Source organism: Hypomesus nipponensis, chromosome 8 (genome assembly GCF_054491055.1).
Source record: "Hypomesus nipponensis isolate SF chromosome 8, ASM5449105v1, whole genome shotgun sequence".
In the NCBI taxonomy this organism is placed as follows: domain Eukaryota; kingdom Metazoa; phylum Chordata; class Actinopteri; order Osmeriformes; family Osmeridae; genus Hypomesus; species Hypomesus nipponensis.
In genome coordinates this window covers 15,992,405-16,006,815 of record NC_140368.1, presented here as the reverse complement: position 1 = coordinate 16,006,815, position 14,411 = coordinate 15,992,405, and the positions used below count along the sequence as shown (strand labels likewise).

Genomic DNA, 14,411 nt, shown 5'->3' with positions numbered 1-14,411 from the left:
AATATATGTAAAGATATAGTGTCAAATGTCTTCTTCATATATGGTAGAATATATTTTAAATATATGTAAAATTATATGGAAAGATATATTGTACAATGCACGTGTACATATATGAGAACATGCCCATACAATGTACAGACATATATGGTGATATTTACATTTAGTCATTTAGCAGACAAACTTATCCAGAGTGACTACAGTAAGTACAGGGACATACCCCGAGGCAAGTAGAGTGAATTGCCTTGCCCAAGGACAAAGCTTCATTTTTTCACTGCCGGGAAAACCGGCAACCTTCTGATTAATGGCCTGATTCCCTAACCGCTCAGCCATCTAGAAGGTATTCTAATAAGGTTGTCAACGGCAGAATTTCAAATGGAATCTCGATTCAAACAGCACCACCTGCTAACTGAAAATGTGCCCCCAAAAATGTAAATACCGTAAGATTTACATTTATTTAGGGGGAATGGCTAATTCAAAGAAGTTTGCTGGAAGCGATCATTGTCAGTATATATTGCAAATATTTTTCCATATAATTGTACCTATATTTAAAATATATTCCACAATATATTTCACACATATCTCTACATTTATTTCATGTATATCTTTCCATATAAATAGGATTCCCCGTCAGGAATAGGCCTGAAGTACCCTGCAAAGTTGCATCTTAACATGTGAAAATAGGAATGAATTAGAGCTGTTTGAGCTTGGACCAAATGTGACTATGATTGCCATAGGAGAAACGTCTTATTTTATTTTTCAGTAACTGAACACTGCAAAGTCTAGATCCTGGAATGGCTCAATAGACCAATTATCACCCGACGTCACACAACTGTCAAGCAGGCTCAACTGTTTGTCGGTTGCAAAAGACGAACTTCTCCCCATATGGAGCTAGAAAGCTGACAAATGTATCTGAATTTGAATATGAAAGATCTGAAATATTTGTGTGTCGAATTTCATAAAACTGAAATATTTTGCTGTTGAATATATAATATCTGAATTATTTGTATGCCGAATTTAATAAAACTGAATTATTGTGATCCAAAAATACAAATTCTTGAAATTCAGATTGCTGAAATTCAGATTCTTGAAATTTTAATTGCGGAAATTCAGATTGCGGAAATTCAGATTCAGATTTTGTCTGAACTAGGCCAAAGGTGAAACAGCTTGCTTTCACAGGAAAAAGTAGACGATTTCAGAACGACCGAACTTTACCTCAGAACAAACTGAGTTGCTAGTTGGAGGAATACCCAGATCACACATAAGTATCTGGGATAGCACACATACGTCCAGATGTGTAGAAGATACGTCGGCAAGATCTAGTATGGAGATTGTTGGCATTTGATCGAAACTGACTTCCAGACGACGTGTGGACGATGAATCCAATCACACCCGGCCACACTACAGATATATCCTGTTAAACATAGATAACTCCTTATATCTATGCTGTTAAATACTATGTCCGATCTCTCAGACAGCAAATATTTCACTATCCATAACCGATCTGAAATGTCACTTAGGAAATGAACATAGCCTATAGGCTGAACATTGACTTTGATAGGAATAAGGAGACAATGAAAAATATGCTTGACCATCCAAAATTGGCTATTAGTAATATAGTAGCTAGCTAGCGTGACTTGATTCAACCTGGATTTTCTGTGTGGGTATTATAATTAAGACACACTATTGAAGTTCATGATTTTATATCAGGCTGGATGTTGATGCCATCAAGCTCTTAAAAGAACTCCAACACAGAAAAGAGAACAACGGAACATAAATATATAGGCTATAGCTTTGCCAGTTGTTCCGCGTCTTCCATCGGTCTCCGCCACCCTCTGACTCTATCTCGACTCACTTGGTAACAGTAAATGCCGATTTTGGCAGAGGAGAAGACACAAGTTTTTACAAGTTTCATAAGCACTTGCTCCATACTCTTCCTCCAACGAGCAACTCTTAGCTTTTGTTCTGGGGTAAAAGTTGGTCAGAGAATGTCTATATTCGGTCGTTCTGAAATCGTCTACTTTTCCCTGTGAAGGCAAGCTGTTTCACTTTTGACCGAGTTCAGACAAAATCTGAATTTCCGCAATCTGAATTCCCGCAATCTGAATTTCAGCAATCTGAATTTCAAGAATCTGAATTTCAGCAATCTGAATTTCAAGAATCTGAATTTCAGCAATCTGAATTTCAAGAATCTGAATTCCTGAAATCTGAATTTCAACAATCTGAATTCCTGCAATCTGAATTTTAGAAATTTGTATTTTTGGATCAAAATAATTCAGTTGAATTAAATTTGGCATACAAATAATTCAGATATTATATATTCAACAGCAAAATATTTCAGTTTTATGAAATTCGACACGCAAATATTTCAGATGTTTCATATTCAAATTCAGATACTTTTGTCAGCTTTCTAGCTCCCTATCCCCGGTCTATTACACTTGGAGTGTCGATCAGGTCATCATATATCTCTGGCCACTGGATTTCAGGGCTTGATATTAACTTTTTGAGGCTCTTGGCCTTTGGACAAATATATTTACGTTTCACTTGTCTATGCACACAAGTCACTTGACCCCGATACCCTTAAATAGCCTGACCAAGTGATCGGGCAAAACTAACCTGGCTAACAGAGGTCGCTTTAATCTCAGGCAAAGGACGAATATAACAGGCTAGGTTAAATAAATCAGAGATGCTGGCTATCTTCATCTAGCCTGGCTCTGCCCTCCTACGTACTTCCGCTCAATTTGGATTTTGCTTCTGTACTAGGTCTGGAAGCTCCGCTCTGAAGTCGGTTTCTAGGAACACATTTTTTGTAGGTCCATTCAGCGAACAGAGGGAGTGGCTGAGAACGATGACGTTAATGTTGTGCACTAGTTTGAGTAGTTCAGTAATGGAGGCGGAGAAAGATGCGAGCGAAACTATTCTGCGTTTGTGGCAGAATATCCATAGGTTAAAGCTAGAGCAAGAACACTCCTTGCTGAGTTTTGTTGGTGTCCATGATGTTGTGGCCTTCCTCCTCACGGGGTTCGGGAAAAGTTTGATTTTCCAGCTACGGCAGGTTGCTCCGTTACAGTAGTGGTGAAGGAGTTGGCTAAGGCGAACGCTTGCGATTGGTTATGGCAAATCAGAGTGGCTCTGGGCGGATCCAATAGTTTTAAACTTCAACAGAGGACCCGCCTTCAAGGAAGTTAACGTTTGTCAATGGAGGGATCCCAGACCCTCTGTACAAATAAAATGTACGAGGGTCTGGTTAGGACCAGGCTAATCTTCATCAGGCTCGTATCTACTTTAGGCAGTCCTCCCTGACGTTTCTGGTATAGTATGGAGTGAAATAGAACATTGTGCACACTGCCAGTGAGCGAGTCTGACTGAGGCTAACGTCAAAACAGTGTAACGGGGATGCAGTCTCACTCAGATTGCCAGTTTAAACAAATCAGAAAAATAATTGGACCAGCTGGCTAAAAGCAGAATTATCTCTTGAAAGCTGCCCTGCTCGACTTTTTAGATGTACAATTGACTGTAAAACTGTAAAATTGTGAACTTTGTGACATGACGTGAAGACATGGTTGCCGCTCGACTATGCGGTCTGTACCGGGCGACATTCTCACTCAAATTTCAAGACTTTCGTGACCCAAATCAAAATTCTGATGCGACAGATCAATGGGTAATCGCTTTCTCTCTTAACCTGTTAACGAGTGAGTTCTAAATATCACCGGCGCTACCACCAGAGTGAGTTATTTTTTCAAAATGGAAGCTAGCTAGCTTTAGTTAGCTTCCGTTACCTAGCAACCTAGTATAATACTCGCAGTAATGCTACTACCTGCTTGTGTTGCTTGTTAGCCTCCTAATTGTAAATTTTTTGAAGCCATACTATAGCGTTTGTCATATAGTTTTTGTCTATCGGAAAATAGTCGGTTGGAATGTTCAGAATCACACGTGTGACGGTTCTCTGTGGGGCCCGCTTTCGAACGATTACATATGCGTGACGCTACTAATTAACAGGTTAAAGGCTGTCCTCCTTGACCTTTTTGGTCTTTTTAAATCTAACTATTTGTATTATCTGTGTGGTCCTTTTCCCATTTAAAATGCTATCCTTTCCTGGTTTTCTGCATCCACATTGCGCTCGCATCCCGAATATTTATAAACAAATAATTGGTCTATTGGATGAGAGGTTGTGCTGGTAAACGAAGGTTTCCAGGTTCAACTCCAGACTTCAGCTTTTTTTTGTTTGTTGACAAAACAGTTTCTAGTTTTCTGGATAATCCCAGTGTAACTATTATGTCAATTTTACAATATTTAGCAATTTTTAAGGAAGAATCTGCCATTGCTGCTTGCAACTATATATTTTTTACATATAATTAAAATATATTCTACCATATATTAAATATACATGTGACACTATATCTTTACATATATTACCAATACATTTTCCCATATAAATCGGAATACATCCTGGTGATATTTATAGATATAAAATTGCATATATTTTGGGATATATAAACACATATTATATATTCATGTTGAATTTGTTGCAATATATGGAAAACGGCAATCATTGCTGTATTCTGCCATATATTGCAATATATGACATGAATATATATTATAGTTTATAATATATTAATAATATATTTATCATCAATATATTATCCCATGTATATCTGTACAATATCAATATAAAATCCCATATATGGACATATATTGCCTAATATATGACATTATATTTTCCAATATACTGCAATATATTTTCCTTCCGTAAGGGCTCTCTCCTCATGTTATGCTGTAACCTTTCTAGTTGGCACCGCAAATGGCTGCCTAGGTAGGCTCTCCTGCCAAAGTAAATTCCTTGTCTGTGCAAACTTTCATGGCGAATAAACACCAATTCTGATTCTGATATAAATGCCATGTTGAGCTGTGCTAAGCAATGGAGCCCTGGATTGACCACTGCACAAGCATTTGCTGCAAACTGGCAGTTCTTATGGGCTCCTTTAACGAGCAATGTACTGTTGTGAAAAAACCTCCATAGGCTAAAATGTGCTAGCTAACATTAGCAATAGTGGTTGCTAAACTATTGTCTAAAATTGCCACCCTTCTACACATAGGATCAATATAGGAAGGTGACACCCCATTAATATATTCAACCTAGGTTACACTAAAAAGCTGTCATCATTCTTGGTGGAGTATTGGCTGCAGGAGCTGTCAATAAACCTAGCATGCCCAGGCAGTATAGGGTTATGTCAAAGCATGGCCTATGGATTCTCAACACATATTGGAAGGATACTGACTGTCTCCCCACCTTCAAGAAAAGGCTCAAGACGCACTTGTTCCGGGAGTACAACAGCACTTAGGATTGATTGGCTGGATGTTAGTTTTCCCCCAGGATCACAATGAATCTTCTTGAGAGACTTGTTGCTCTTGTTGGTTTGTTGTAATTGTCTTAAAATTGTTGTACTTGCTGTGAAATATATTATCGTTGCTTGCTTTTTCCACAGGTACACTCTTGCACTTCTGATGTTCTTGCTGTTTAATTGTAACTTGTCTAACTACATGCTCTAATTATTCTTCCTTATTTGGTTTCACAATGTATGCTACATGTTTAGCTACCCGCAATGTTTGGGGCCATCTCGTTGTTATGATTAGTGACCTGTGCACTTTTGTAAAACTCTCTCTTGGAAGTCACTTTGGATAAAAGTGTCTGCTAAATCCATAAATGTAATGTAAATGTAAAGAAAAACAATGATTAAAACTATCTCCCCAGACAGAGAGCCCGGTCTGTCGCCTTTAACTCTGGGGACCCTGATTGGTACAAGAAGGCCAGATACGACCTTCTTAAGGCCATCAAAGCAACGAAAAGGGCTTACAGGACCAAGGTGGAGTCCAGCTACCATGGCTCTGACCCCAGGCGCATGTGGAGTGGACTTAAAGCCATTACAGACTACAAAGGAAGAGGCTACAGTGAGACCCAGTCCTCTGTTCTATTGCCAGACGAGTTGAATGCCTTCTACGCTCGCTTTTAGAGGGACAGTGACCCCCCTGCAGTGGAGCTACCTGAAGGCCTAGCCAGTGGTGTGCCTACACTAAGTGTAGCTGAGGTGAGGCATTGCTTCAAAAAGATCAACCCTCACAAGGCACCTGGCCCAGACGGCATATCAGGTAGGGCCCTCAGGGGCTGCGCTGACCAGCTAGCAGGGGTCTTCAGTGACATCTTCAACCTCTCCCTCAGCCTGTCTGTACTCCCTACCTGCTTCAAGAGGACCACCATTATCCTTGTGCCCAAGAACACCAAGGTCACCTGCATGAACAACTATCGCCCGATAGCACTGACCTCTGTCATCATGAAGTGCTTTGAGCGGCTAGTCAAATCCTTCATCTGCTCCTCGCTGCCTCCCACCCTGGACCCTATGCAGTATGCATTCCGGTCCAACAGGTCTACAGACCAGATGCCATCGCCCTGACCATGCACACCGCTCTCTCCCACCTGGACAAAGGGAATGGGTATGTGAGGATGCATTTCATTGACTACAGCTCAGCATTCAACAACATCATCCCCTCCAGACCAGTCTCCAAGCTTGTGGACCTGGGACTAAGCACCTCCCTATGCAAGTGGATCTTCCACTTCCTGACAGAGAGGCCACAGGTGGTGAGAATCGGTGACCGCACTTCATCCACACTGATCACCAACACAGGCACCCCCCAGGGCTATTTGCTCAGCCCTCTCCTGTTCCCCTTGTTCACTCACGACTGTGCAGCAACGCACAGCTCCAACCTCCTTGTTAAGTTTGCTGACGACACAGCCATCATGGGCCTCATCTCTGACAATGACGAGTCAGCCAACCGAGAGGAGGTCGATACCCTGACATCATGGTGTCAGAACAATAACCTCTCTCTCAATGTCAGCAAGACTAAGGAGATGATTGTGGACTATAGGAGGCGGCAGGAGGAGGAGCATGGACCCCTACTCATCAATGGATCCGAAGTGGAGAAGGTCAGATGCTTCAGATTCCTCAGGTGACATCAGCAATGAGATAGGTCCAAGGCCTACAGGACACCTACCACACACAATGCCTCAAGAAAGCTAAAAGAATTCTAAGAGACCACTAAGTTACCACCCATCCCATCTTTTTACCCCATTGCCTTCTGGCAGGCGATACCGAAGCATTCGGTCTCACACACGCAGACTGTACAACAGTTTCTTTCCAAGGGCCATCATCCTTCTGAATGGACATTGATATGGACACTGATACACTTCTCACTAGTCACTTTACACACTTTAGTCACTTTCAGCTACTGGTTGCACTATCAGCAATATTGCACTATTGTACTTCACTTGTTTTAGGTTAGCATAGGATTATAAGGTTAGTATAGGTTTTTCAGCTACTGGTTGCACTATCAGCAATACTGCACTATTGTACTTCACTTGTCTTAGGTTAGTATAGGTCTATAAGGTTAGTATGGTTATTATGTGTATTATGTGTTTTTAGAGGTTTAGTATACTGTATTGAATATTGTATATTATTTGTATATTAGGAGCTTATCATAGATGTAATCTATGTTCTGTGTACTTATATTTTATGTTATGCCAAATTGCTTTGCGTTGTCTTGTCCTAAGAACTTTAATGCCCAGTCTGACCCTGTGTTGTTCTGTGCATCTGACAATGAAAGACTTGACTTGACCAGAACACCTCAGTGGACCTCAGTACCTCTCTGTCTCCCCAGACCTGAGGAGTAAATGGCGGCTGGTGGGAGACCGTCTGAGCGTGCTCCTGCTCCAGTTCCTGCAGTACGTCCAGCGGCTGCAGCTCCTCGTGTGGTGGCTCCTGGAACTGCACATAATCAAGATCGTCTCCGCTTACATCATCTGGGTGTCGGTCAAAGAGGTGAGGAGGGGGAGGTGTGATTATGCGGGGTGGGAGGGGGAGGTGATAGCAGGACACTGTGAGATACAATGTCTGTACAGGTAACTTCTCTGACCGTGTGTGTGTTTGTGTCCAGGTGTCCCTGTTCAACAGTGTGTTTGTGGTGAGCTGGGCCTTCTCTCTGCCCTTCAGTCAGTTCCGCCCACTGGCTTCCAGTGTGTGCACGGTGTGGACCTGCATCATCATAATTTGCAAGATGCTGTACCAGCTGAGCTCCATCCAGCCTTACACCTACTACAGGAACTGCTCCATGGTGTGTGCGTGTGTGTGTGTTTGCTAGCGTGTGTGAGCTGGCATTTGTGTTCTGGTGTGTGTATGAGTGGACTGGCATGTGTACGCGTGTATGTGTATGTGTGTGTGTGGCAGTCGTTGAGGTGTAACTAACCTGGCCCCCCCTGTGCCTCCAGCCTGGTAACTATAGCAACGCTCAGAGGGAGGAGCTCTCTGCCTCACTGCTCTACAATGCACCTATAGACCCCGCCCATTGGGTGGGGCTTCGCAAGGCCACACCTCTGCTGGATAACCTCAAGGTGAGGCTCACACACACGCACATTCTGACTCTGTCATATATTCTCTCTCACACCCACACACTCACACACACGTGCACACATAGCCAAAGCCATATATCCAATCTGTCTCCCCTCATCCTGATGCGCAGAACAACTTGGTGATGCTGGCCCTGCTGGTGTTTGAGATCACGGTGTACAGACACCAGATGCTGCACCGCCTCCAACACAAGCTGACTCCACCCACAACCAGGACCATCTTCCATGACATCACACGGCAACACCTCGACGACGGCATCATGAACTGTGCCAAGTACTTTGTGAACTACTTCTTCTACAAGTTTGGTGTCGAGGTATGATACTCGTCCTCTCTTCCATCAGGCTCTCCTCTATCCTGTCTCTCCATTCTGTCTCTCCTTCAAGTCCCTCCCTCCTGTCTCCTTCTACAAGTCTCTCCTTCATCCTCTCTCTACTTCAAGTCTCTCCTACATCCTGTCTCTCCTTCTACAAGTCTCTCCTACATCCTGTCTCTCCTTCAAGTACATCCTACATCCTGTCTCCTTCTACAAGTCTCTCTTACTGTCAGAAATATTGCTTGCGGCCGGCCCACAAGGAGACAAAAACATCACACGCCATTGTTCTACAGTTTGTCTGCTAGCATGTTGTGCTAGCTATTTAAGCAGCCCTGCTCTTTACAGTCATTGGTTAAGACAAAGGCATGCAAATGTTCCATGGCTCTTCTTCATTGGCTCCTTGCATAGACCTGGCGTGCGTGTGTGCGTGCGTGTTTGTGTATGTGCCTTTTGACCCCTGTAAGCTTGACCACATAATTCACCCAACACAGATAAGGCCAGACATCTTTTATGGCCTCTCCAGTAAGAGTGAGTTGGCAGCCCAGGTCTCCTTGTTTACATATGCCTAGTGTTACCCAAAGTTCAGATTTGGGGGTAGGCCTCTCTCTACACACAAGAAATGCTGATCACAGAATCATTCTTATACAGGATAAATGTGTTACATCTTCAATTTTCCCAACACTTACATCCTGTCTGTCTTATTCACAGACGTGCTTCCTGCTGGCGGTGAACGTGATTGGCCAGAGGATGGACTTCTATGCCATGCTCCACGCCTTTGGCCTGATCACCATCATCTCCCATCGCCACAGGAAGTCCATTGCCCAGGCCTGGCCTCGCTACTGTTGTTTTCTGTCCTGCCTGCTCACTCTGCAGTACCTGCTCTGCATAGGTGTCCCCCCTGCAGCATGCAAAGGTGCACAAACGGACGCACACGCCACTCTCACACACGTGCACATACTGTATGTATACACACTCACACATGCACCTACACATAAACACACACCCTGACCAGAGGGCTGTACTTACACAGACTACCCTTGGAGGTTTCCATCATCCAACATGGACTCCAATGTCATCAAGTGGCTCTACATTCCTGACTACCACACAAGACCCAACCCTTTCTTCCTGCTTTGTAAGTACTGCTACAATACTATCACACTTCGACCTAAACGATTAGACCTAAACTACCCCTTGTCCTCTTCTCTCCTTCCTCTCCTTGTCCTTTCATCCTCCTCTTTTCCTGTCCTCTACTCAGACGACTTCATGCTCCTGCTCAGTGTGTCTTTGCAGAGGGAGGTGTTTAAGGAAGAGAACCAGGTGGCCGTTCATCTACTGGCAGGAGACAATGTAGAGATCTGCAATGACCTGGATGCAGCCTCCTTCAGGCAGCACAACCCTGCCCCTGACTTTATACACTGCAGGTTAGCCCCACCCTTGACTTTCTACACTGCAGGTTAGCTCCGCCGCTGACCTTCAACACTGCAAGTTATCCACGCCCCTGAGTTTATACACTGCAGGTTAGCTCTGCCCTTGACTTTCTACACTGCAAGTAACCTCTGCCCCTGACCAGGGGTTTTAGGCACGGGCAGACCGGGCAGCCGCCCGGGGTAGCATTTTTTCATGTCACGTGGGGGGCGCACAAGCATTAAAAAAAAGAGAAATATCTGTGCGGTTTTCTCTTATCGATCATTTCAGTTAGTGGGGAATTGGCATATTGGCGCCCCCTTCCGGCAGCTGCAGGCACCCCTGCTTGCCGTGCAGCTGTTTCGTTTTGGTTTGTCGCAGCCAGGTTGTAGCGGTGCTCGTTCTGGGGGCGCTGTCGGGGGGCGGCCGACGGGATAGGGGGCGGCACAAGATTTCTTCCTGCCGGGGGGGGGGGGGGGGGGTGCAAGTGATAAACTCGCCCTGGGCGCACAATGTGCCAGAACCGCCACTGCCCCTGACCTTCATACATTGCAGGTTATCTACACACCTGAGTTTATACACTGCAGGTTAGCTCGGCCCCTGACTTTCAACACTGCAGGTTTATGAGGAAATGACACCACAGAGGAAGTGTTTTGTGTCTCCCTCCTCTCCCAGGTCGTATCTGGACATGTTGAAGGTCATCATCTTCAGCTACCTGTTCTGGTTCGTTCTCACCATCATCTTCATCACTGGCACCACCAGGATCAGCATCTTCTGCATGGGCTACTTGGTGGCCTGCTTCTACCTGCTGTTGTTCGGAGGAGAGCTTTTGCTTAAGCCTATCAACAGCATCCTTCACTACTGGGACTTCCTCATCGCCTACAATGTGTTTGTCATCACCATGAAGAACATCCTGTCAGTAAGTAGCACGGGACAAGTCCACTCTCACACACACACACACACAGTGGGGCAAAAAAGTATTTAGTCAGCCACCAATTGTGCAAGTTCTCCCACTTAAAAGATGAGAGAGGCCTGTAATTTTCATCACAGGTATCCCTCAACTATGAGTATAACAAAATAACAACAATAACAATAACAAAAGTTCATCTCAATGCTTTGTTATATACCCTTTGTTGGCAATGACAGAGGTCAAACGTTTTCTGCAAGTCTTAACAAGCTTTTCATACACTGTTGCTGGTATTTAGGCCCATTCCTCCATGCAGATGTCCTCTAGAGCAGTGATGTTTTGGGGCTGTCGCTGGGCAACACAGACTTTCAACTCCCTCCACAGATTTTCTATGGGGTTGAGATCTGGAGACTGGCTAGGCCACTCCAGGACCTTGAAATGCTTCTTATGAAGCCACTCCTTCTTGCCCGGGCGGTGAGTTTGGGATCATTGTAATGCTGAAAGACCCAGCCATGTTTCATCTTCAATGCCCTTGCTGATGGAAGGAGGTTTTCACTCAAAACCTCACGATACATGGCCCCATTCATTCTTTCCTTTACACGGATCAGTCTTCCTGGTCCCCTTGCAGAAAAACAGCCCCAAAGCATGATGTTTCCACCCCCATGCTTTACAGTAGGCATGGTGTTCTTTGGATGCAACTCTGTATTCTTTCTCCTCCAAACACAACGAGTTGAGTTTTTACCAAAAAGTTATATTTTTCATCTGACCATATGACATTCTCCCAATCCTCTTCTGGATCATCCAAAGCTCTCTAGCAAACTTCAGACGGGCCTGGACATGTACTGGCTTAAGCAGGGGGACACGTCTGGCACTGCAGGATTTGACTCCCTGGCGGCGTAGTGTGTTAATGATGGTAGCCTTTTTTACGTTGGTCCCAGCTCTCTGCAGGTCATTCACTAGGTCCCCCCGTGTGGTTATGGGATTTTTGTTCACCGTTCTTGAGATCATTTTGACCCCACAGGGTCAGATCTTGCGTGGAGCACCAGATCGAGGGAGACTATCAGTGGTCTTGTATGTCTTCCATTTTCTAATAATTGCTCCCACGGTTGATTTCTTCACACCAAGCTGCTTACCTATTGCAGATTCAGTCTTCCCAGCCTGGTGCAGGTCTACAATTTTGTTCCTGGTGTCTTTTGACAGCTCTTTGGTCTTAGCCATAGTGGAGTTTGGAGTGTGACTGTTTGAGGTTGTGGACAGGTGTCTTTTATACTGATAACAAGTTCAAACAGGTCCCAGTAATACAGGTAACGAGTGGAGGACAGAGGAGCCTTTTAAAGAAGAAATTACAGGTCTGTGAGAGCCAGAAATCTTGCTTGTTTGTAGGTGACCAAATACTTATTTTACTGAGGAATTTACCAATTAATTCATAAAAAATCCTACAATGTGATTTTCTGGATTTTTTGTTCTCGTTTTGTTTCTCATAGTTGAGGTATACCTATGATGGAAATTACAGGCCTCTCTCATCTTTTTAAGTGAGAGAACTTGCACAATTGGTGGCTGACTACATACTTTTTTGCCCCACTGTATACTAACACACACTGTGGTTGTGTCTAACTGGTTTATACTTTCCTCAGGTTCTTGCCTGTGGTTACATCAAAGCACTAGTTGTCAATCACTGTTGGCTGATACAGCTCTTCAGCCTGGCCTGCACCATCAAAGGATACTCCAAACGTAAGAAGACAATGTATACTATGATGGTAATGATGGTGATGATGATAATTTTATGATGCAAAGGATAACGGTGATGATGATGGTGATAATGGTGGTGATGATGGTGGTAGGGATGGGCGTGGTTAATCGAATATCCGGATATCCTAAAGTAAGTTAGTATTCGAATACTTTTTTCGAATACTTATGAGCATAGTTTGATAAAAAAAAAGGTTTTATTGAAAAACCGTTGCGTCATGTTGTGAATTCTAATAGTTGTGACGTTAGAAAATGATGAAAACCATCAAAAAAGGTAGGCTACGCCTGCGTTCTGCCGCGAGTCTCCTTTTATTTCATTTGGCGCTACAAGAAGCATAGTGTCCTGGCTAAGCAGTACCACGCAACAACCTCAGTTCCTGCAGTCTTTTCTACGCCGGCCTGCTCGTAAATCGACTCCATACTAGCCTCTCCCCTGAGCATGTTTACATGCTAATACTCCTGAATAAAAATGCGTATGGCTAATGCAGTTGTGGCTTATTTATTTTCTTACCAGTAGCCATAATCGGCTGTTTATGTTCGCAATGTGTGGTGGCGCACCGTATCGTATAGGATTCCGGTTCCAAGTTAATATCCAAGTTAATATGCAATATTTCTCCGTGTGTCTTTAGTTTTTATGGAGGATAGCCTACCCAATGTGTTTAATTTAGTCCAATGTAGCCTACTTTTTATTTCACATAATAATAGGCTAATCGCTTTTCCGCCAAATTAAGAGCCTACGTCTGAAGACGCAGCGTTTTTTGAAGTTCATTGTCTTTTCGTCATGTTAATAAATTGATCTTTCATTTGTTTTCTTTATTCAACCCTTATTTAATCTAATAGTTTAACAGTCCCAATTATTGCCAGAATGTGTGGTGGTTCATGTGTTCACTGTATGCTTTGCGTCACGTCAGGCTAATTACATAACGGAACCACATTAATAAAATAGATTATCCGGATATTCGTAAATAATTTCGGATACTATTCGAATAGTGTAATCAGTTCAAATCTCCATCCCTAGATGGTGGTGATATTGATGATGATGATGATAATGATGGTGGCGATGATAGTGATGATGATTGTCGGGAAGAGCTCCCAGGACCTTTGCTCAAAACAATGCTACTTAACATCACTGACATTGCAATTTACAGACCCAGGGCTCCAGACTGCGACCAAATGGTTGCATTTTGCGACCAGTTTTTGAGACAGTGCGAGCATTTTTTACAAGCACTCGCGCATGTGCAACCTACAAATTTGGAGTGTATTGGGTGTGCACAATGTCAGCACACGTTAGCAACGACGCATAGATACGACGTTCTAGTAAGACAGCGATATCGTAGTACCGTAGCTAAAAGTCCAGGAAAGTTGAGGCTATTTTTCGCAAGGTATCACTATAAACCTAGCTAAAAGTCTTGGAAAGTTTAGGTTCGCTAGGTTCCTACGAACATGTCTAAATCTGCCAGACAAGTGGGTTCCCCTTCGTTATATTGGTGGGCAGATTCACTAGCCCTTCTTACCCGTCGTCATGGAGCCTAGAAGCTAAATACTTATTTAGCACTAGCGTTGCTACTGTATCCCTGGCTGTGTTTGA

General features: G+C 43.6%; 1 protein-coding gene and 1 pseudogene across 2 annotated transcripts in view; one reads left to right on the top strand and one right to left on the bottom strand.

Annotated features, from left to right (window-relative positions):
- LOC146275317 (piezo-type mechanosensitive ion channel component 2-like) overlaps nucleotides 1–14,411 on the top strand; it is a 172,250-nt gene that overhangs the window by 108,054 nt on the left and 49,785 nt on the right. For both annotated transcript variants that reach the window (XM_084702443.1, XM_084702444.1), the window contains 9 exons: nucleotides 7,708–7,868; nucleotides 7,984–8,160; nucleotides 8,315–8,437; nucleotides 8,566–8,766; nucleotides 9,475–9,679; nucleotides 9,797–9,898; nucleotides 10,022–10,187; nucleotides 10,846–11,089; nucleotides 12,712–12,808. In XM_084702443.1, coding sequence (XP_084558569.1) covers nucleotides 7,708–7,868; nucleotides 7,984–8,160; nucleotides 8,315–8,437; nucleotides 8,566–8,766; nucleotides 9,475–9,679; nucleotides 9,797–9,898; nucleotides 10,022–10,187; nucleotides 10,846–11,089; nucleotides 12,712–12,808 — 1,476 coding nt within the window. The remainder of the gene's footprint in view (nucleotides 1–7,707; nucleotides 7,869–7,983; nucleotides 8,161–8,314; nucleotides 8,438–8,565; nucleotides 8,767–9,474; nucleotides 9,680–9,796; nucleotides 9,899–10,021; nucleotides 10,188–10,845; nucleotides 11,090–12,711; nucleotides 12,809–14,411) is intronic.
- Nucleotides 11,372–12,295, bottom strand: LOC146275319 (uncharacterized; annotated as a pseudogene).